This window comes from Macaca mulatta, chromosome 3, assembly GCF_049350105.2.
Source record: "Macaca mulatta isolate MMU2019108-1 chromosome 3, T2T-MMU8v2.0, whole genome shotgun sequence".
Taxonomy (NCBI): domain Eukaryota; kingdom Metazoa; phylum Chordata; class Mammalia; order Primates; family Cercopithecidae; genus Macaca; species Macaca mulatta.
The window spans coordinates 113647399-113672857 of record NC_133408.1 but is presented as its reverse complement, the minus strand read 5'-3'; the positions used below and the strand labels follow the sequence as shown (position 1 = coordinate 113672857).

Here is a 25459-nt window from a genome sequence, read left to right as displayed (position 1 = left end):
CCATTGATATATTTGCCTCTCTATGCATTACTACTGAGCTGGCTTAACTAACATTGTTCATAAAAATTCTTGTAGTTAAAATATCCTCTTTTTAAAATATTAAAAACTCAAATGAGAAAGGCAATAGAGCCACATTGCTAAGATCCTTCCTGTAGTCTTGAAAGGAGTCCTTGCAAGGGAGAGACACCGAAGTTGAAGATTCCTTGCCTTCAAGAGCATCTGCTTCTGTGCACACATCTTACTATAGCGTAATACTGGTCAGAGACCATAATTTAAAATACGACAGTTACTCGGGAGACTGAGGCAGGAGAATAGCGTGAACTCGGGAGGTGGAGCTTGCAGTGGGCTGAGTGATCCTCCCACTGCATTCCAGCCTGGGTGACAGAGCAAGACTCCGTCTCAAAAAAAAAAAGGATAACTTAATTTCACAGAATTCTAACTATAGGCATAAAGGTAACTAAATGGAAAAAATATGACTCATCAAGAAGAGATAAATAAAAGTAAATAATTTAATTGGAGAATAAAACATTATGAATTCAACAAACATCTGCCATTTTCAGGAAATGACATGTACATAATTGAAGATTAGTATCTTAGACACCAAGATATTTATGATTTTAACAGTTGTAAATATAATTTGTATCAATTTTATCAAATTTATTATATCCCAAATCCAATTATCTGTGTTTTCGGAGTGTGTTTATTAGGTTAAACTTGTCTTGATTACGAACAACATTGTTATCCAATAATATAATTCAAGTTGTAGATTTCTATATGCTGATTACCTCTATATTAAATTACCTTAAACTTTTATGCTCCTTGAGTTGCAGATTTTAAATAGAAGAGGAGGGTATATATAAGCAGGAAAAGACTGGCTGAAGGAGTGTTGTCCAGAGAGATTTTTACAGGACTTTATTACTTGAGTTACCTAAAACTTGAGTCATTATTATTATTATTTTGGTACAGAAGGTTCCTGGGTGACTACTGAATCAGTAGAATAACTGAATAATTTATGTGTGTGTGTATATGTGTATGCATGTATACAAGCAATATGATAATTATGGCTTTTATTTTAATTATTAGAATATTAAAATTTCTTTGGATGTGATTATAATTGATGTGAGCAACCAATTTAAAGCACAATTTTTATCAATCAATTCATTACTTTATTAGAAATCATGTTTTTGCCATGATAGTGTGCTTCACCAAAACCTACATTCAAATTATTAAAACAGAAGGAAATCATTGTATCAGTAGTGCTAAACTTTTGTACTGATTTTATGAGAGCACCATCACTAATATCTAATGTCTCGCCCTCATCCAAATGAACTTCCAAAAACTTCATTTAGAGTGCATGAATTGAATTCAAATCATCTTTACAACAAACAGATGTTTCATTTAAAACATTCTGATCACTCTGATATAAAAATGGCATTACTTGATCTTTTGGAAAAGTTCTTCTGCTAATGGAGTCAAGATATTAACAGCTATAACTTCATTAATAATACACATAAAGAAACTTGGAATTGAAAATGAACACTAATTTTGAAAAGTCATTTGATCTAAACGAAAAGTCATGCTTCAAAGAGTGATATGCAAAGGGACTTTCTGCATATTAAATGATTGCTTTGGGGCAGAGAATTAACAATTAATTTTAAAGCAGATGCTGATGTTTCTTCAGCATAGTTGTGTTTACTGATTTCTGCATAGTCAATGATATCACTAGAGCTCTCATTGCAGATGGTAAATGTTCATAAATATTTCACACAGATTATGTATTCATCAACTCTTTAAGAAACAGAAATTGAGAACTATTTTTGTTTTGAAATTCGGATTATTTTCATTTAAAAGACATTTTATTTTTAAGCTATCTTTTGCTGAAAAGTGTTATTGCAAAATAAAAATCTATTATAAAAGTAAATATTTATAAACTATATATTTAATGAAACATAAAACATTGAGGAAGTATATTCAAGCCACTTACTATACGTCCTTGGTAAAACTGCTCATGCTCTTTTTCTCACATACATTTCATGAACATCTAACCTATGATTTGTCAATATCTCCACAGGCATTGCTGATTGGCATATTTGCGCCCCTTTGCAACTCTCAGAGAGCTCTGCGACCCAGACCACAGCATAATGGACTGGCATAAAAGGGATACCAATTCTTCAAAAGTTGTCACTTGTTTTTGTGTTTAAAAAACGTTGGAAAAGAGTTTATTTTTGGTCACATTTTTGGTATAATGATTACCTATTAAAGTAAGATCTCTGTTCCTTGGACGTGTGTCTTACACATTACAAGAGGATAACATAGCAAAAGCTGGATTTAGAAATTGGAGGGTTGCCAAACACATCATCATCATTCTTTATTGCAATGAATTTATTAATAGCAATACTTAAAATACAAAAGTCCTGGGCAAATGCTAAATTGGGACAGATGCCAGGACACCAGAAATAACCCCAAAGAGTCTTAGGTAAACCTAATTATTATGGTCACAGTAATCCTAAAACCCTGTGTGAACTAGTGCTTCGTACCTTTCTGACATCCGACTGCCCTTCACTCTGTTCTAGTCTCCCTGGCCTTCTTGCTAATGTTTCCCAAACTTGTACAATATTTTTCAGTCGTGATGCTTTTATGCATGCTGCTCTCTCTGCCTTAAAAGCTCTTCTTCAAGATGACAATGAGCTACCTCCTCATCTTCACATCTGTACTCAGCCAGTCCTTCTCTGTCCACCTCATTTAAAAGAACAACCACAGAATCCTCACCAACAATGCACACTCCTTGTTCACATTCCCTGCTAATATATGTATATTTCACTTGTTTGTTAGTTTAATATATGTTTTCCATCACTAAAATATAAGGCTGTGAGGGCAAGAGTTATTATCTGTTTTGTTCAGAGTAGATTGGCAGTGATAAGATTGTTCCTGGTATCTGGGAGCCACTGAATAAATGTTTTGAATCAATTTATCTGGTATGGGCTGTCTTATTTTTACTTATTGGTAAGCTATGATCATTTAACTGCCTGGAGCTGGAGGTAAATTTGAGCCAGTAATTTTACTATGTATGCTTAGATAACAGTAAATGGGAGGATATTTAAGTTAAATATGTTATTAAACACTTAACTCCTATAGAAAAAAATCAGAAACAGATTATTTTATTTCATTTGTGCTGCTACAAGAAAATAACTGAAACTGGAGAATTTATAATGACAGGTATTTATTTCCCACATTTCTGGAGGCTGAGAAGTCCAAGATCAAGACATCAACTGATTTGTTGTCCGGTAAGGCTTATTATCTGCTTCAAAGATGGCACCTTCTTGATGCATCCACTCATGGCAGAGGGATGAATGCTATGTCTTCACATGGCAGTAGAGAGGGAAAGGAGAGAGCTAGTTCCCTTGAGCCATTTTATAAGGGCATTGATCCAACTCATGAGGGTGGAACCCTCATAAGCTAATCATTTACTCATTGCTCCACTTCTTAATATGATTGCGTTCATGATTAAGATTCAACATAAATTTTGGAGGGACACAAGTATTCAACCGATAGCATTCTGCCTCTGCTCTCCCAAAATTTACGTTCTTCTGTTATGTAAAATACATCCATTCTATCCCAGGAGCCCTAAAAGTTTTAATAATTTCCAGCATCAACTAAAAAGTCTAGAGTCCAGAGTCTCCTCTCACCATCATCTAAATCACATAGAGTTACCACTCAAGGTACAATTTATTTTGAGGAAAATTCCCCACCAGCTGTGGGCCTGTGAAATCAAGCAAGTTAGGTCCTTCCAAAATACAATGGTGGATGATAGCATGGACAATACCATTGAAAAGGGATAAATAGGAAGGAAGAAATGATTAACAGGTCCCAAGTAAGTCCAATGCCCGACAAAGCAAACAACATTAACTCTTAAAACTGGGAAAAACAAAAACCAAATAGCCTGCTTTGACTATGTATCCTGCCTTCTGGACACACTGTGCAGAGTTTAAGCCCCTAAGGCTCCAGAAAACCCCATTCCTTCCGTGGCTTTGCTGTGTGAAGCCCACACTGCGTTTCTCACATGTTCGAGTTAAATGCCGACAGCTCTCCCAGGCTGGCTTTACTAGCCTGGAGTCTCAGAGGTGGCCCAGCCCCCATAGCTCCACTAGGCATTGCCCTAGTGGAGGCTCTCCGCAGGGGCCTGAACCATGTAGCAGTTCTCTGTCTGGGGCTTGGGGATCTCCAGGACCTCTCCATCCTTTGAAATCTAGGCAGATGTAGGCATGCCTTCTCAGCTTTTGCACTCTGTGACTGCAGAGTTAGCACCAGCTGGACGCTGCCAACTTTTACCACCTCTGTCTCCTGAAGGGTGGCCCTGGTTGCACTGAGGCTCACTTTAGCCACAGATGGAGTGGCCCAGGAGTGCTGGACCAGAATGTATTGAGCAGAAACTTGAGGCAGCTCTGGGAAGTGAGCCCTGAGATCCCACAGGTGCTCTGAATCCCTCCTTTGAAGCCTTTCCCTCCTCAAGACCCTGACACTATGGGCCTGTGATGGGAGTGGCAACCTTGAAGATCTCTGAAACATTTTCAGGGCCACTCTTCCATTGTCTTGATGAATAGCATTCTGGATTCCTTCTAGACATACTAATCTACTCATCCAACTTTCACTGGTGACACCCTTGGTGTTTTGTTGTGAACATGCTTTCTCTTTCTTTACAAACTGGTCAGCCTGAGAATTTGTCAAATCCTTAATTTTTGTTTCCCTTTTGATGACAAATTCTGTCATTAATTCATTTCTCTCTTCTCACATCTTACTATAAGCAGTCAAGGGAAGCCATGCCACACCTTCAATACTTTGCTTAGAGGTTTCTTTTAACAAGTATCACACTGTGGTATTTCATCACTCTCAAATTCAACCCCTCACAAAACAGTAGGACATGGATAAAATTCGACCAAGTTCTTTGCCACTTCATAACAAGGATTGACTTTCCCCTGGTTGCGAATAACTTGTTCCTCGTTTTCCTATGAAACCTCATTACAATGGCCTGTCTTATCCATATTTCTAGCAACATTTTGTTCACAACCACGTAGGTAATCTCTAAGACTGAAGCTCTCTCTATGGTCTTCTTTCTTCTTCTTCTCTCCTCAACCTCTCCTCCTTCTCCTCTACCTCCTCTTCCTCCTCCTCTCTCTCCTCTTCCTCCTCCTTTCCCTCCTCCTCTTTCCTCTTTCTCCTCCTCCTCCTCCATATTGTAGCCTCTACCCATTCTATAGCACCATCTACGTTTTTAGGAATTTGTTACACTAGCACCTCAATCCTCAGTACCAATTCTGTCTCAGTCCATTCTGGCAGCTATAACAAAATACTTTAGACTGTAAAGTCTAAAAGTCCATAAAGGGTAATTTATAAACAACAGAAATGGTTTGATTTCACAGGGGTACAGCAGAAGAGCAATTTAGCTCAGGATGGATCCTATCTTGAGTCTCATCCATATCTGATTTAGAAGATACTTAGATGAGACTCCGGATTAGAGATTTTTGAGTCGGTATTAAAACAAATTAAGACTTTGGGGGCTATTGGGATGGAATTAATTTAATGTATCTGTATGTAAGAAGAACATGAATTTTGGGGGATCCAGTCCAGAATGCTATGGTTTGAACATTCATATGTCTCCAAAATTAATGCTTAAACTTAGTGCCCAATGCAATAGTATTAGGAGGTGGGGTACTGAGGATGCGATTAGGTGATGAGGACTCTGCGCTTATGAATGGGATTAGTGCCTTCATAAAGGGGCTTGAGGAAACTAGCCAGCTGTTTTTCTACCCTTCTGCCTTCTGGAGACTCAGCATTAATTCCCTCCAGAGGATGCAGCAAGAAGACACCACCTTGGAAACAAAAAGTGAGCCATTAGCAGATACCAAATCTCCTGGTCCCTTGATCTTGGACTTCCCAGGTTCCAGAACTGTACATTTATTTTTATTTTTTGTAATTAGCCCGTCTAAGGGATTCTGTTATAGCAGCCAGAACAGAATAAAACACAAGTTAAAGCACATACACAAATATGAACCGGGCATTTCAAATGGCCAATTCAGAACGTGTTTGTTTCTTTAGAGTGTTTCAGCAATTTTGATAGGCAATAGTCTTTAAACAGTGACACATAGATCTCTAGTCTAATTGCTATTTGGCCTTTGTTGGTGAGAGAGATAATAAAAATTAGACTTTTCAACATCTTTAAAATCATAGTGCATTTGTGGATGCATGTAAAAATTGACTAAAACCTACTATGACTCAAGGGGGGAATTTGTGTGAAAGACAAGCAATTATGTGACTTTATTAATTGTGGTAACATATTTTTGTTACTTTTATTAATCTGTAGATCTTTAATTTAGAAGCATGAATCAGTTTTCAAACTCTATCACTCCAGTGACCAATGCAGAATCAGAATTATGCTTACACATTTAATTGGGGGAGAGCTTGCAGAATCATCTGCATTTTATTTTATGATTAATCATAAGAAGGACAGAGTTGAGTGCTTCACTTTTATATTAGTAAAGAAAAATTTTTATTTTTGAAATTTGCAAAAGCGCTCAATTAAATTTTGATGAACATTTCCTTAGCCTTTTGAGGATTCTCTTCATTTCTGTGTCATAATTTCATAACAAGAAGCATATGTAAAAGGTCATAAGCTCGGATTCAAGAGAGATTTTACTTAAATAAAATATGGTAGAAATTTGGTTATATAAAATGATATTTTAAATTAAGAAGGTAATGAAATCTGTGGAGTCTGTTACGCATTTTCTAAATTATACATTTATTTTAATAGGAGAATGTATTCCAAAGTTTCACTATAGAAATATGCATGATATTTGAAATATGTAAATCTGTAGGTTGACTGTTGCATTATAGTTTTAAAATATGTGTCTTTTGTATTTAGTTCAGGTAGATAAAAGCAAAGATTTCTAAGAGCAGCTTTCTCACAAACAATTAATTATTCTTAATTATCCTGATCAATCTGAAAAATAATTTACATATTTTAAAGTTAACTTGTATTTTATTTCAATTCAATAAGTACTTCCTATTTCTCACTTAAAATTTTAGAAATAATGTGAGAATAGACCATCTGTATTTTCATGAAGATTAGACTCAGAAGGGGAAAAGTAATGTCACAAGTATACAAAAAACTTGGTATGAACTTTTCATAAGTCACATTAACATGTGAAGTTGGTGTACAGCTAGAGCTATACATACTTATTTTAATGTAGTGAAGGAAAACATATTGCTATGTAAAACCCAAGAGTAATTTATATTTCATATTTCATCTCTTCTAGCTAACCTATACCGCCAAATAATGTATTCAATTATATCACATGTTCCATTAGGAAGGAAACAATGATTTGAAATAGACTATTGTTTCAGACACCTTGAAACAGAATAGTCAGGATCAGGGAGAGATGATTTATATAAAGAGATAGAATGGAAACACATAATACACACCCATTTCTGTTTTAAAAATAATTAAAGATAAAAATGAAATGCCCAATAAGTTTCAGTATTTGCCAGAAAGTTTAGATTAGGAATAGTTTTAGTTCAAGAAAGTTATTTCCTCTTATAAACAAAGTTTTTGAAAAAAAATAAAGTTGGGATAAAAGAAGAGTTGTATACCAAAATAATACATCAATCTGGTGTGGTAAAAAGGAAAAAACATTTTAAAAGAATTTGGAAGAATGAATAACTGCAGGTTTAAAGTGATAGATAAAATGCATACTACACTTACAAGAGTATGCATTCAAAAAATCTATTGTTAGCATTGGAAAATTAATAAACTAGAAACGGTGATAAAACTAAAATGTATAAATCACCAAGGGTATCAGAGTAATAGGGAGACTTTATGAAACAGAGCAACTTCTAAAGCCATACATTAAAAGGGAATCACTGCAATAGGACACTCTTAGCATGACGAGGGGCAATACAGCTAGAAACAGGGTTGGGAGGAGATCAGTCACTGGGTTCAAAGAAAGGACAACATCATAGCCTGGTCAGAGTCCCCATTCTGAGCAACTACCTGTGGCATTTGCCTTTAGGATAAACGAAGACTAGCTCTCTAATAGAAGTCTGAGTCTGACACTAGGGATGCAGTGTGGGCATCAGTATCAGAGGCAAACAGGACATTCTCATGGTGATCAAGATGAAGCTAAAAGTTCAACACAAATATTTAACTTCATTTTTTAAAACAAACTTTTGACTTTGAATATTTTCAGCCAGGCAATTCTACCCATAGCCACTGATTCCATAAAAATATTTGAATATACTTTCAAGAATATGCAGATAAATTGATAGATATTGATGTAGTATATTTGGTAATAATTGTAAAACACAGGCAATCTAAATATTCATCAGTAATGTGATGGCCCACATAATTATGGAATATGCAGCAGTTAGAAAAATGAAACTGATCAATATCTACTGAAATGGAACAATGTGTATCACCTGCTTTAGAGTACAGAAAGGAAGTTGCAAGCCAATATAAAATCTATATTCTTTTATGTAAAAAACTATCTACCTATCTTTCCAACATATATGTGTGTGTGTGTATAAATATAGTAAATATAGACAGGAATATGCTCATTTACATGTTTGTATTAGATTGTTTGGTAAGATACACCAAACAATCACTCCTAATTTCTGAGGAGTAGTAGTGCTCAAAGTGGGACCGTTAAATTTTTTTCTAAATAATATTTATTGTAGTGTAGGCTTTTTACAGTTACATATATTACTTTCATTTTTAAAATATGTTAAGATAGAGCAGAAGATAATAGGATACCTAGAATTGAAAGAGTAGAAGGAAACATGTAGTACGTATTTAAAGGGTAGTAGGAAAAACGTGAAATGAGAGAACAGGGCTAAAATCAAATTTATTCCAATGTATTTACATAGAGCTACACAATAGTCATGTTTTTATTAATTATTAATTCATATTTGTACAAATAATATGGATAATAAGCCACATTCATTGAGGGCATGCTATGCGGTAAGCACATTGTTATTTGCTTCATAGGCATTATCCGATTTAACTTCACAACTATCCTACAAGGCAGGCACAAATACTCATTTTACAGATAAGATAATGAAGTCACACAGAGGTTAAACTATAAGGCTTATAATTAGCAGAGCCATTTGACCTCTTGTTTTCTTGTTTAACTATGAAATACATGAAAATCCTGGATTAACTTAGTTTGATTCAACTTACAGGGGTCTTGGAATGGCAACAGTTTTGAATGCACAATATCCTAATTCTACAGAAGAGCTACTTTTTTGAATTCCAGAGAATATTAAAGGACAAGAAAAAGAGCCATTCTGACTGAGCTTCTGAATTTACAATACTTTACTTTTGCTTGGCTTTATCTATATTGGGACTTCCTGCATGTAGCCAGCTCACTTAGCCAACAGTCTGATCATGATCCTCTAGATTCTGGAGTGTGGAGCTTGACAAAGACATTGTTCTGAACTGAATTTCTGTGGTGAGCCTGTCATCTACAGGAAGGAGGTTCTGCAGACTGCTGCTCAGCATTGGGAAACTGATCCCAGACAGCAGGCAGCAAAGCAGTAGAAGAAAGAGCTGAATATAATACTGAAAGCTATGCTAATTAATTATACTTTATGGATGTATTTTTTGTATCAGACACTATGGTACAAATTTTATTCTGAATTTTTAAAAGCGTACAATTAAAATATTTGGTTTCTGGTTCCTGAGAATGAGATGTAAGACTTATTTTAAATCAACGGCTTTTTAATAAAAATATGAAGCATGCATAAAGCTTATAGAGCTTCTGTCCACTTCATGTGGTCTAATGTTTACCCTCATGTTGATAGAAAGAAAAGAGGTCAATGAAAGAAAATGACATTAATTATTTAACTAAACCAAGTTAATGATGATTTGTATAGGTGCATACTAGTGACATCAAAAGTATACATATATGTTTAAAAATATATTTTATTTTACTAGATCTTACCTGTTAACAATGAAGTATGTTATAAGAGAGTGATAGCGATTAGATTTTGTAAGTAATAAATCATAAAATTTTTTTTCATTAACCCATTTATGCTGGAGGTTGCAATTTTTAAAATTTAACTTGAATTTAAAAATCAGATCTCGGTGATGACCTTGAGCTGTAGGATATAAATAACTCCTACATGCTTAGTGTTCCAGTAATGGAACACTAGGCATAAATGGGCTAACTAGCTTACTTTCTCTCTCTCTTTTTTTTAAATATATATAAGAAGTACAAAAAGAGAGTGGTTCTTCAAATATATGGTGTGGCAGTGTTCAAACTAACATTCAGCTAGTTTGTCTCTCTGTGTGTGTGATTATTATCATTATTAGTACAATAAGGAGCATTACTTCACCATATTTAGAAAGAAGAAAAATCTGCTAGAAATTGACTATTTGGAAAAACAGTATTTGCACTGGTTTCTCTTATGTAGTTGATATTTCATTTTTATGTACTAATATGCTGCTGTATTCAAATAACATTATTTCTAGATATGTCAGGCAGCTTATTTAATTAATTAACATTAATTGAGTTAATGGTAATAATATTATCCTTGGACTTACCCTGGCATTGGTCCATTTCCAGCAAGACTGTAAACCTGACGAGGATTTAGTAGATACTGGAATTTTCTGTAAATTCTATAAAAGTGAAAATATGGGAAAAAAATTCAATAATATTCAACACTTTTAAAATAAGTAATGTCTCTCAGTGTTATAAATATATGTAGTTGCAATTAATTATATAATTTAATAAAAAAATTCTATCAATTTACTAAATTTTGAATCAATAATATCAGAAGTCCAACAGCTCAATAGGAACTAAGGGTTTTTTAAAAGGTTTAGTTGTCACTATTAAGGCAATATAGTTCATAAGTTAGAAATATTGCTTGCATCCTTAATATGCATATGAATTTAGAATATTCTCTAACCCTCTTTTGAACATTATTTAGCTAATTGGATTTCAAATAAACACATATTTTTTAAATATTTCAGTATAAAATTGCTTAAATATCTTCTCTCAATAAATCCTTGTGAATACTTTGTCCTCTACAGATCTCTAATAGATCTGAAAATTATCTATCATCTATATGAAATGGGATGGTATATTGTATATATGTACATGTAAGCAAAGAATGTAGCCTCATCTGGCCTAATCATTTCATATAAACAAGATCTTGACCAGTCATCTCACAAAATTGCTAAACTGTCTTAGCAGCATGTATTAAATAATTTTTTTTCTGAAAGAAAACAATGTTTATAAATAAATGCAATAAAAATGTTTCTATGCATGCACATATCTCACATGGTATGAATGCTTAGACAAATACTAAAAGTAAAGAGATAAAGAGTACATCAAAAAGTTAATTTATCACAATCAGTTAGGCATTATTCCTGGGATAAAAGGTTGGTTCAACATACACAAATCAATAAATGTGATTCACCACATAAACAGAATTAAAAGGCAAATCCATATAATTATCTCAACAGATGCAGAAAAAGCATTTAATAAAATACAAAATCATTTCATTAAAAATAAAATCCTCAACAGACTAGACATCAAAGGAACATCCCTCAAAATGGTAAAAGCCATCTATGACAAACCCACAGCCAACATCGTACTGAACGAGCAAAAGCTGGAAGCATTCCCCTTCAGAACTGGAACAAAACATGCCCACTCTCACCACTCCTATTCAACATAGTTCTGGAAGTTCTAGTTAGAGCAATTAGACAAGAGAAAGAAATAAAAGGTATCCAAATAAGAAAATAAGTCAAGCTCTCTCTTTTCACTGATAATGATTCTATACTCAGAAAACTCTCAAAATTCCACCAAAAGGCTGCTAGAACTGAAGAATTTTAGCAAGGTTTCAGGACACAAAATAAATGTATAAAAATCAACAGCACTTCAATAACATCCTGGCAGAGTCAAGAAGACAATATCATTTACAATAGCCACACACACACAAAATGAAATACCTAGGAATACAACTAAACAAGGAGGTGAAAGCACTCTACAAGGAGAACTACAAAGCACTGCTGAAAGAAATCAGAGATAACACAAACAAACGAAAAAAGAAAAAAATTCCATGCTTACGGAAGAATCACTATCGTTAAAATGGCTACTATGCCCAAAGCAATTTACAGATTTAACACTGTTTCTAGGAAACTAGCAATGTCGTTCTTCAAAGACTTAGAAAAAAACTCTTCTAAAATTCATGTGTGACCAATAAAAGAGCCTGGATAGCCAAATTAAGCCTAAGCTAAAAAGAACAAAGATGGAAGGATCACACTATAAGGCTACAATTACAAAAACAGCATGGTACTGGTACAAAATCAGACACTCAGGCCAATGGGACAGAATAGAAAACTCAGAAATATAGCTACAAACCTTCACCTGATCTTCAACAAGGCCAACAAATATAAACAATAGGGAAAGGACTTCCTATTCAATACATGTTACTGGAATAGCGGGCTAGCCATATGCAGAAAAATGAAACTGGACTCTTATTTTTCACCACATACAAAAATTAACTCAACATGGATTAAAAATTTAAATGTAAGACCCCAAACCGCGTTTCTAAAAGAAAACCTAGGAAATATCCCACTCGACATTGGCCTTGGCAACACATTTTTATTAAGTCCTCAAATTGCAACAAAAACAGAAATTGATTAAGCTACAGAGCTTCTGCACAGCAAAAGAAATCATCAACAGAGTAGAGACAACCTGTAGAATGGGAGAAAATATTTGCAAACTATTCATCCAACAAAGGTATAATATCCAGAATCTATAAGGAACTTAAATCAATGAGAAAAAAGCAACAACAAATAGCCCCATTAAAAATGGGCAAAATAAATGAACAGACACTTCTTAAAAGACATACAAGCAGGAAACAAACATATGCAAACATGTTCATCATCACTAATCATCATAGAAATGCAAATTAAAACCACAATAAAATACCATCTTACACCAATCAGAATGGCTATTATTAAAAAGTCAAAAACCAGTGGATATTGGCAAGGCTGCAAAGAAAAAGAAATGCCTCTATGCTGTTGTTGTGAATGTAAATTAGTTCAGCCATTGTAGAAAATGGTTTGAATATTTTTTAAAAAAACTTCAAACAGATCCAGCATTCAACCCAGCAATCCCATTATTGGGTGTAAACTCGAAGGAAAACACACCATATACCAAAAAGATACATACATTTTTATTTTCATTCCCGTTCTATTCACAAGAGCAAAGACATGGAATCAACCTAGGTATCCATCAATGGTGGGCTGGATAAAGGAAATGCCATACATATATAGCATGGAATACTACACAGCCATTACAAAAGAATGAAATCATGTCCTTTGCAGCAATGTGGATGGAGATTTAAGTGAATTAACACAGAAACAGAAAACCAAATACTGCATGTACTGCATGCAACGTTAAGCAGGAGTTAAACATTGAGAACACACAGACATAAACATGGGAACAATAGACATGGGAGACTACCAGAGTGGGAAAAGAAGGAGTGGAGGAAGATATGAAAAAAACCACCTGTTGGGTACTATGCTTGCTACCTGAGCATAATATACTCATGTAACAAACCTGCACATGTACCTCCTGTATCTAAAATAAAAGTTGAAATTAAAAAAGATTTTTTTTAAGTTAAGGGATATATTTAGGTTACTAAATTGGTTTTATACACATATGAAAATATGATTATATATTTTATAAACACTTTCTTATAATATTTACTGATAAAATTCTCCAAATTCAGTATGTAATATCAGCTTGTATCACCTAGAGTTGCTCTCAATACCCTCTTTTCCCTGGCACCTGAACTTACTAGTGGACAATTCTGTGTGTTCCTAAAAGAAAACCTAGGAAATACCCTATCTGACATTGTCCTTGGCAACAAACTTTAAAAAATGCCTATCAAACCTGGCTATTCTATCCCACTGCCTTAGTTAAGGTCTTCAAGTTCTTTCACCAGCTTTATAAAATTCTTGGCAACCCAGCCCTCCTCTATACTATTGTCTAAGTACAGTCATGCCTTATCCATGATGTAAAGTTTATGCCAGTGTCCAGTTGTTCACAATATAAAATTCAGACATTGTCACAATTCAGCCACACTTTATCTCTCATCTTTCCCCTCTTTCTCTTTACATTGTCATCCTGGTAAATTCCTCTTGGTTGACACCCTGCCATTTCACAAGTCTGTCTTTCTCCTTCTTTCATCGGGCAAACATCTATCATATAAGAAACAATACAAAAGCTACTTCTTCTCTAAAGACTTCTTGGTCTTCAGAGATAGTTATCTCTTTCTCTGAACTTCAATAGAACTTTTATTTTAAACATTTCTAGTTTAACCTGTAATATATAGTATTGCAATAGATCTATTTATGTCCCTGCCTCTCTGCATGACTGTGCCTTATGCCTCTTATTCCCAGTCACTAGCAGAGTTTGGATTCAACTCAGTGTTGCTGCCTGAACACATATGTGAACATTTTCAGACTTATTGACTGATATGGAAAACTTTATGTGGATTTATGATTCTGTGACCTTTTGCAACTTGTCTAACATCAAAGTTAAAAAAGCCAAGAAATTTGGAAAAGAAAACACTGAATGGAATCACCTTGTGAAAGGTGCCTCTAATGCAGGCAGAAAAATTATGTTTGCATTCAAAACAGATCACCTTTAAAACATATTTACATTACATTTGACTTTGCGTGGTCCCAGTCAATGAATAAAGAACAAAACACAAGTGGATGTGTATAGAGAAGAGTTCAAAGTTGAAGCCTCCAGTAAGTTTAATTTCCTTAAGATTTTAGGGTAACTATACATATGTATATGTATTTTTTTAATTTAGGGAAAATTATTTATATGTACTGGCAGAAAGGGAAGGCAAATATTCAATTAAGGGTCATTCTACATGATTCATATTATCTTAATTTGAGAAAAAAATATTTTCCTTTGAAAATATTATTTTTTTTCTCTTCAAGCTTCAATTTTCTGTAATTTCCAATGTGGATTTAAGTCTCATCTAATTATTTGTGGAACATTTTCTTTTTTGTTCAAGCTATCAATAATATATACAGCTAACAGAATGTAAGTAGTAAAGAAGAAAGTAATTTCAGCATCATTATTTAATTATTATTTTATGAGTAAAACTATTCCCTTTAATAAAGCATTGGGAATATTTTTAATTATTAAAACATTATTTATTTAAAATATTTTCTATCATGTTTACAGGTGTAAAATATAACTAGATATTGATGAAAAGAAAAAAACTTATACTTTTTATTTTATTTTATTATTATTTTTGAGACAGAGTCTCACAGTCACCCAGGCTGGAGTGCAGTGGCACGATCTTGGCTCACTGCAACCTCCCAGGTTCAAGCGATTCTCCTTGCCTCAGTCTCCCAAGTAGCTGGGATTACAGGAGCCCATGACCATGCTCAGCTAATTTTTTTGTATTTTTAGTACAGACGGGGTTTCACTATGTTGGCCAGGCTGGTCTCAAATTCGTGACCTCATGATCCACCCACCTCAGCCTCCCAAAGTGCTAGGATAAAAATCTCACACTCTTTAAAGCAACAATGTTTTGTTGATTCAATAATGAAAAGCATTCTTCATTTCATGGAAAGAAAGCTAGAAATTTAAATGGTAGAAAAAATTACTTTTTTCATGGAAACATTTCAACTTTGCTATTTGGTGAACTACAAAGGAAATTTGTTATACTATTGTCATGTTTGTTATGAGTGCTTTCATCTGCTTGCTTATTTTTGGTTGAGATTAGGAGAGGTATCTAAAAAGCATTAAGGCAGGTATAACTGCATTTTTGTTCATGAATGTCATCTTTAGTAAGACATAAGATTTACTCTTCAATGTAGTGATTTTCATATTTGTATTAAATAATGTAATTTAATCATTCATTCATTACAAAATAAAATGTTATCAGCCAGAATGATGAAATACCTGATAATGCAACACATTAGTATTCAGATTAAATATATTGTACTTCTCCAGGAAATATGGCATCATGTTCTCCAAAAAGCACATGAAGAAAATCATTATAATATATTTTGCCTAGGAGTTGGGTATAAATTCTGTTCCTCAGTACTGAGTTATGATTTACCTGGATTCATCTTGGTAACCATTTAGAGAACCAATTTTCATTCAACAATATTTATGAAGCCAGACTCTCTGTTAGGTGATAGGGGTGATAGGTGGGGTAGAGATAATACAAACACCTGAGCTATAATAATAAAAATAGTTACAAAAGGCCATTGTATTAAAATTTCAATCCTAAAAACAAGATCATATAAACATATTACATGCTAGCATCATTTATTTTGCATTAAAATTAGCAGACAGGAATAATTGTTTTTAAGCATTTTTACGTCATCGTTTTGTCTATTTTTTTAACATATATGTGAAAGAGACACTAAAATTAATTTAAAAACATACCGTTCTCCTTGTTTTCCACCACTTTTGGGGTTCACAAAAACTAAAAGTGGGTGAGTACCAGGCACAGGAGTGATCTACGAGAAAAGTTATATATATGGAAAAATTATTAGGCCTATTATATATGAATAAGACTCCTTGTTATTTCTAAATTATAAAATACCAATACGCAATTTCAATAATATTACTTTCTGCAATGTGTGTGTGTACGTGTGTGTGTGTGTCTGTGTGTGTGTGTGTGGTGTGTTCAACAGGAAAACTTCCTCTACAAAGAAAGGCATGCCTATCTAGGTAGAGGGCAGAGGGGAAGGCAGTCAGGAAGAGGGAATAACATTTGTAATTCCCGTAAGATGAAAACAAAAGTTACGATTTTCAGATAGTAAGTGAATGAGCTAAAATAAAGCAGAATTCGAGGGAAAAGGGATGAGAAGCAAAGAAGTAGATCAACTTATAGAGAGCCCTCCTTTTATGCAGGAGTCCTAAGTGAGAGTTTTGAGGCATATGTGGAATCCATCTTCCCAACCACCTGTGAACTAGAAAGAAACTCAATAAGATTCTTTGAGGTCCCTTTTGGCCTAAGAGTCCTTATCTACACAATTTGTTCAGTGCCTTCTTTTCCTGCTTGCTGAATAGGTTGCTAGTTAATCAAGTCTATTTGCTAAATAGAGTCCATTAACTATTGATCTCTCTTTCAGGTAACAGGAATTGACTCGACTGTACATCATGTGCTACTGCTTTCATCACAACTCAGCTCTCAGTTGAACAAGAAAGGCAAAGTTGCTGTCCTAATGGAGTTTATATTATAGTGGAGAAATATGCAATAAACAAATACATATTTAGTAATGAAACATGCCACGATGGGAAATAAAGCAGGTAAGGTGATGGCACGTATTTGTATGGGTAGAGTTGTTTTACATAGGGTGGGAAAAGACAAGTGTTGTCTATTACCTGAGTCCAATGTTAAATAATAGACTTTTAAAAATAAAAGTATTCCTATTCAATGTAACCCTATATAACTCCCATCTAAATACAGTTTGATGAAAAAAAAAATTTAATAACAAAAGTATTCAGCTAATTGTGTCCTCTAAATACTAAGTGGAACAGTTTTGGATCAATCTGCTTTTTTGAAAGTAGATTCAAATTATCTTTACTGCAGTGTTATTTCTCCCCTAGAAAGTATTCTTAAATATTTAATGAGACAATTAAAAACACTAATTTTTACCATATCATGCCCTTCCTTCCTGCCTGTTTAACTATATAAGTTAAAATATTCTACTAACATATTTTCCTCCACTTATTTAGTAAAATGGCATTTTTCTAATGAGAATAGGCAACAGGGAAATGTTAAAATCTTCACATTACCGAAATGGGAAGACTGAGTGAGATACTCGTAATTTTTCTATTCGTATCCAACTAGCTCTCATTATAATTTACTGTATCTGTTTCTATTTTACTTTCCATTGCAAAGAAGACAAAGTTTTTTTCTTCGTAATTTGTCTCTAATTCAGCTGGGAGAAGGATAAGCAGGAGAAACTTCTGCACTAACTTCCCAGGTCTCCCCTGAACCAAATGTGTGCTATCAATTAATGTATATAAAGTGCCTATCATCTTTAAGCCATGGTGGCTCAGATTGCAATGGGTACCCCTTCCTCCCATTAAAAACAAAAATGAAAAAAAAAAAAAGAAAAACCACCAAAAAAAACTATATTTAAAAACCTGCGTTCGATCTTTTTTATTTCTCATCCTATTACAAGGCTGAAATTCCTAACGTTTTCATAAGCAAATACACAATAATAAATAGATGCAGTTTTAGTTGACTTTTTAGTCAGTTTGAATTGTTTCTAAGTAGAAATGGGAATCTCAAGGTAAATAGGTTTTTAAGCATGAGCAAAGTATTAAATCTGAACCCCAAATACTCATTAGGATGAGTTTTCCTTTTCTCCCTAAAGTCAACATTTATTTTATAACTATATGAGATTATATAAAAATTCATACTGAGTCCAACATATCAAATTATTTTCAAACTATGCTTTGAAATGTCTTTCAGAGATATTTAATTGTTAGAATATCTATAGACATCACTATAAATTATTAAGTAAAGGGGAATTAAAATTGTGTTTTAAGTTATATACTGTTATGAACAAATATCCCACTGGAATAGATTATAGTCTGTAAGGCATCTCAGAATAAAATACAAAATCTTGATGTAATTTTTGGAGTAGTTAAATGGAAAAACAGATTAAATGTACTAGAAAAATCAGTGAATTTAAAGAGCTTAGAACAATGACGATATTCCACAAGTGGCAAATGTTGAAAATTCAATATGGATATACAGGAATAATATCAATCAATTAGCAACCATTATTTTACATAATACTTTTCTCATTATTGAGTATGAGTTCATTTTCAGACAGTCTTAACATATAACGTATGAGATAAGTAAAATTGTAGATATTATTACATGCAGTCTTTCAATTAGTTAATTTGATCTGACTGTTTGATTGCAGATTCTGGTTTTCAGAGAGGTCACTCAGGTAAGAACTATCTTTGCATTGTATTGCAATGCAAAACATGTCCACTGATAAAGCGAATATAAATAGTTTTATTAGTTTCTGAAACTCAGTACATCTGATATTTGTGAATAAAGTTTTACGGAAATATCTTACATTAATATTTTTAAAATTTTACTGTAATATTTTTATTTTTTAATCTCAAATTTACAGAAAAGTTGCAATGACTCTATAATTAACTTTTTCCCTCAGCCACTTGAGAGTAAGTTGCCAAAATTCTGCTCCATCACTACCACTCCCATTTACATTAGTATTTCCTACATATGGAAACATTCTCAAATACACATATATACATATACACACACACACACACACACACCACACACACACACAATACAACCATCAAAAACAGAAAATTAATATGATGCTGGACTAGTTTTGTGGAAAAAAAAACTATTATTAGGACAACTGATGAACCCTAAATGGGATCTGAGGTACCAATGTAGTTAGGTACCAATGTTATATTGAAGCTTACTAATTCTCTTTTGAACTGTATCTAATCTGTCTATGAATTTAGAAATGTCACTTTCATGAAACAATTGTGAAATAAGATGTAAAACTCAGTTATTCTGAAAACATGTTTATTGCCATCCTAAGATATTGTGTCCCTTTTGTGATAGATTTTGGTGGAGTAGGAGGTGAAAGACAAAAACACAACTATATCAAAAATTCTGTCAGCTTAAAACTATTCATTCTTTGAAGTACATATTTATACAGCATTTGAGATCATCTGAAGTAGAACAGCATATAGAACAGATGACATCTTAGTTGATTTGTTTAAAGCATGAAAGAACCCTGAACCTGCTCTCAATCTCCCATGACTCTTCCATTGTGTTTGAGGCTCTCTACAGAACCCAGTGTCTTTTCAAAACAGTTAAACAATAAATGAGATAGAGTAATATGGTATCACATGCAAACAAAACAAAACAAAACAAAACAACAACAAAAAAACTGATGAAGAGAGAAAGTGTTTAGGAAGATTTTATAGCATCTGTGGTAGTTGAAATCTTGAAGAATGGTCATAAATTTTTTTTAAATTTATTTATTATTATTATACTTTAAGTTGTAGGGTACATGTGCATAACGTGCAGGTTTGTTACATATGTATACTTGTGCCTTGTTGGTGTGCTGCACCCATCAACTCGTCATTTACATCAGGTATAACTCCCAATGCAATCCCTCCCCCCTCCCCCCTCCCCCCTCCCCATGATAGGCCCCGGTGTGTGATGTTCCCCTTCCTGAGTCCAAGTGATCTCGTTGTTCAGTTCCCACCTATGAGTGAGAACATGTGGTGTTTAGTTTTCTGTTCTTGTGATAGTTTGCTAAGAATGATGGTTTCCAGCTGCATCCATGTCCCTACAAAGGACACAAACTCATCCTTTTTGATGGCTGCATAGTATTCCATGGTGTATATGTGCCACATTTTCTTAATCCAGTCTGTCACTGATGGACATTTGGGTTGATTCTAAGTCTTTGCTATTGTGAATAGTGCCGCAATAAACATACGTGTGCATGTGTCTTTATAGCAGCATGATTTATAATCCTTTGGGTATATACCCAGTAATGGGATGGCTGGCTCATATGGTACATCTAGTTCTAGATCCTTGAGGAATCGCCATACTGTTTTCCATAATGGTTGAACTAGTTTACAATCCCACCAACAGTGTAAAAGTGTTCCTATTTCTCCACATCCTCTCCAGCACCTGTTGTTTCCTGACTTTTTAATGCTCGCCATTCTAACTGGTGTGAGATGGTATCTCATTGTGGTTTTGATTTGCATTTCTCTGATGGCCAGTGATGATGAGCATTTTTTCATGTGTCTGTTGGCTGTATGAATGTCTTCTTTTGAGAAATGTCTGTTCATATCCTTTGCCCACTTTTTGATGGGGTTGTTTGTTTTTTTCTTGTAAATTTGTTTGAGTTCTTTGTAGGTTCTGGATATTAGCCCTTTGTCAGATGAGTAGATTGCAAAAATTTTCTCCCATTCTGTAGGTTGCCTGTTCACTCTGATGGTAGTTTCTTTAATAAATGGTGCTGGGAAAATTGGCTAGCCGTAAGTAGAAAGCTGAAACTGGATCCTTTCCTTACTCCTTATATGAAAATTAATTCAAGATGGATTAGAGACTTAAATGTTAGACCTAATACCATAAAAATCCTAGAGGAAAACCTAGGTAGTACCATTCAGGACATAGGCATGGGCAAAGACTTCATGTCTAAAACACCAAAAGCAACAGCAGCAAAAGCCAAAATTGACAAATGGGATCTAATTAAACTAAAGAGCTTCTGCACAGCAAAAGAATGGTCATAAATTTGATGTGCAGGGCATTCCAGGAGACTGTTCATGCTGGATTCTCCACCATACTGAATAGAATTCATCTTGTAAAATCTTATTTAATCATATAAAGGGCCAGTTAAAAATAGTACATTTAAAGAGCATGATTTTAGAGTTAGACTCGTTTTGAATCCCAGTTCAATCACTTCTCTTTATATACACACTGTTCTTTAATGATCTCATCTTATCTGATGACTACCATCAATGCCTTTCACTCCCAAATTCATGTCTGTCCTTTCTTCTAATTTCTAGGTTCACATATTGGTCTATCTACTTGATATTTTTATTTGTATATCTAACAGCAACAGAAATTTCCTTCTAAACATTCATACAGATGCTCCCCTATCTCAGTCAATGGCAATTTCATCATTCCAGTTGCATGGTCCAAACTATTAATATATTGGAGAAGTTTCTGACTCCTCACTTTTCTTGTAAACCCTGTAGTCAATTCATCAGCATATCTTTTGCTCTTTCCTCAAAATATATGTAGAATCCCATCACATCTCTCTACTTCCACTGCTCCATCCTAATAAACCTACATCCTATAACCCCTGAATAACTTCAACAGTAATCTACTGGACTTTTGGCTCCCCAGCAATCTAATCTTTATAAGAGTAAGCCTTTTAAAACATCATTCAATCATGTAACTCCTCTGCTCATCCCTCCCACCAATATCTTCTCATCACACTTAGATCAAAAGTCAGTCTTTAGTGAAGCCTTCAAGCCTTTAAAAATTCCCATCCCTATTACTTCTCTGAATTACTTGCTACCACTTTCCATCTTGCCCACCCTACTCCAACTACAGTTCTTACTGACCCTAGAACTCTCCAGGCATATACTTACCTTAGGGCTGTCCATTACCCATATATTCAAATGACCAACTGCTTCAACTCTTTTAAGTCTTGACCCAAATATCACTTTATTAATGAGGCCTAATCTAGCCACTGTACTTAAAATTATAGAGAATTCTGACTCTCAACCCTGATACTTCTTATCTTACTCAGCTCTATTTTTACATCATTTATTATCTACCATTGTATATATATGGAGATACTCAGTTTAAAGTTTGCTATAATGTTCAAAACTGTAGAGTAATAATTCTGGATTTAGATAGAGAATTAGAATGTCAATGAAGGGCTAATTATGAAAGAGTCAACAGGGTTGAGAATTCTAAAACGAGCAAACGACATACACACGTACACACACATACATCAAAGGAAGTGAATTAATTATACAGAGATAATTAATTTAACATACATATGTACTATACAGTTACATTTAGTGCATGGGTGTATGGTTTATCGTCTTGGTGATTAAAATAATAAAATATGACAAATAAGGAAGATAAAAGAAAGAGGCAGTTTTGTGAGGAAAGACACTGGTTCAGTTTTTGATATTTAAGCATAAGGGTTCTCTTTTCTTTCTTGTGCTAATAGTGTTACAAACTAGATTCGTTAGCTCTTAATAACCTTTTATTTTGAAATGTTTCTCAAAGAATATTTAGGATCAAGGTAAATTCAACATAAATACAGTTTAAACAATTGTTCTGTTTTTCTCCTTAGTTGTTCACACGTGGGAGAGCCATCTGTAATTTTATATCTCTTGCATGTTAAGAAGTCGTAGTTTCAATTACATTTGATCATATGTATTAAGTGTAAACCTATGGTGTGAGTGATGACAAAGACAGAGTGCCTAACCACCTCTATTTGAAGTCCCCTAGGACTTGGGTTAATTAATGAGACTCATCCTAAGGTTATACATGATCTATTACTTCCTCTAATTAGAAATAATAATCCTGATCATTATGCTGGTTAGCTGGAAAGAAATAAGATGAATGTGCCTAACTATGATTAATAGTCTTCTTTAAGCAGTGTAGATCTCTTCTGTCACTGAGTTATATGCAAACCGGGCTGCAACTCAATGCTTTTTAATGATACATATTTTTTAAAGCTCATGGAAAAAATTAATTTTATGGTAGATCTTTTTACCTTTCTTGATAATGAACAAGCCTTTTGGCATTTAAAGTTGATAAATACAACACAAAATTACTATTTTTTTCATTTTACATATAATAGCTATCCAGAACTCCATTCTTTTATTTTTTTTCTCCAAGACTATGTGGCTGTATATGTGTATTCTATTTTGGTCCTTTCTGCTGAGGTACAACAGACTTTTGCACACGATTCTATACCAACTTTTTTTAATTGAAAAAATTATTACTACACATATGGTATTTTCTTACTGATTTTTTTTAGGGCTGACTTCTATACTTGTCCCACTCACAATTTTAGCTGACACTTTTGTATGCCAAAGCAAGTTATAAAAAGTTATTATCTGGCTAGAGAGATGAAACACATCCACAAAGAATGTTAATCATCTAAGATTTTTAATGTGACTAATTTAGTTGTAATAAGGTCAAATATTTCAGATCATTTTAAAATAGCAAATAAAATGAAACATATTACTATCCAGGTTTAAAACCTTGAAAACACTGTATATACTATTTAATTTTGGTTTTGATGTCTGGGAAAATTGAGATATGATTATGAAAATCTTGGAAAACTGAGATTAGAGGAGTTAAAATTCTGTTGCATACATAAATTTTATCTCAAAGCCTGCAGCAATATAAAAGTACATAGAAGAACAAGATGGTCAGAAGTTCAGCAGTTACATACATGTTAAAAATTTTTAAGCAAAGAAACAGAGTATGTTGGGAATGAAACACATAAACCCTAGCCAGATGGTCTTCATTCAAACCTTGGTTTTACCACTGACTGTGTCCTTGTGGAATTTATCTTACTTCTGAGCATCAACATGATTTTGAAAATAATAATAATAATGGTATTGATCTCGTATGTTTATTAAGAGAATTAAACAAGCTAATATGTATAAAATACCATCATAATGCTTAAGCTATCCTATTTAACAAATGATATATGCTTCCCATCTGTGATGAGAAGTATGTGCCTAGTCATGTGAAATACAGTTAGATTTCAGGATTAGGCTTCCCTTTCATTAATTTCATCCCAGGAACCCAGAGTAGCTGAAAATTTAAACTTATCAATATTAGCCATCCACATATTGAATTAAAATGTTGATTTTTTTCAATAAAAATTTTATAGGATCATTTAATTAATAAATTTTTGGCTAATAAAATTGTGGATAGATTTTATATTTGACAGCCTCTATGAAATTTCTAAAATATGGATATGAGTTCCAAAATGTACATCTTGACTTACTTTTTTATAATTAAATTTTCTGTTCTCTAATATATAATTTTATTATTCAGAATTCCCTCCTTTTATATTTGAGTTAAATAATTTATGAAAACTTTTCTATTCACAATGGATTTTTAGATAAAAAACAAACAGTAACTTAGTTATCAATATTTAATAAATTATTATTAAATTTTAATGACATATTCAAGACGATAAAGAAGCAAGCATTTAGGCATCTACTATGTGCCCTGAACTGTGTTTGCATATTGAAAAATACAAAAGACATAATCTATAGTATCAGAAATAAAGTAAGAAATAAAAAAATGATAGAAAATCAAATATAATGAGTGCAAGTGTGTGACATAATGTCTGTATGTTAAATTGTTGGTAAATATTCCCAGAGAATGTGAAACTTGAAGTATAGGCAATTGGAATGCAAAAACATAAGTAGAAAAACATACTTAAATCCACAATATCATAAATTAAGTGAAATGTATTGACCATTTTCCTGTTGAAGTAAGAAACACAGGTAAAAAACAGAGGTAAGTAAATGTTATACATTCACCCCATGCAATGTCTTAAAATGTCATTCTTGATGCTAGAGACCATAAAGATAACTTACAGGTTTTTATATAATAGTATTAAAAAATGACTACCTGTTTTTATTTAACCTAGAAATATATTTGAGGTTTAAATTTTGACTTAAAATTTTGAAAGCTGGAAATATATTACAATAAATTCTTTATTATTAAAAATTATTTATTTAGAAAATATATATTCAGAGTTCATTTTCTTCTTTCCTAAAGAAGTTTTTGCTATCAAAGTGACTCTTTAAATCATACCCACACTAAATAT

The 25459-nt window shown here is 33.4% G+C and overlaps 1 protein-coding gene across 12 annotated transcripts in view; it reads right to left on the bottom strand.

Moving 5' to 3' along the window:
* The window catches only part of DGKB (diacylglycerol kinase beta), a 764082-nt gene that overhangs the window by 456390 nt on the left and 282233 nt on the right, over positions 1–25459 (bottom strand). For all 12 annotated transcript variants that reach the window (XM_015133916.3, XM_015133918.3, XM_015133921.3 and 9 more), the window contains 2 exons: positions 16488–16561; positions 10595–10669 (listed from right to left, as the gene is read on the bottom strand). In XM_015133916.3, the coding sequence (XP_014989402.1) occupies positions 10595–10669; positions 16488–16561 (149 nt within the window). The remainder of the gene's footprint in view (positions 1–10594; positions 10670–16487; positions 16562–25459) is intronic.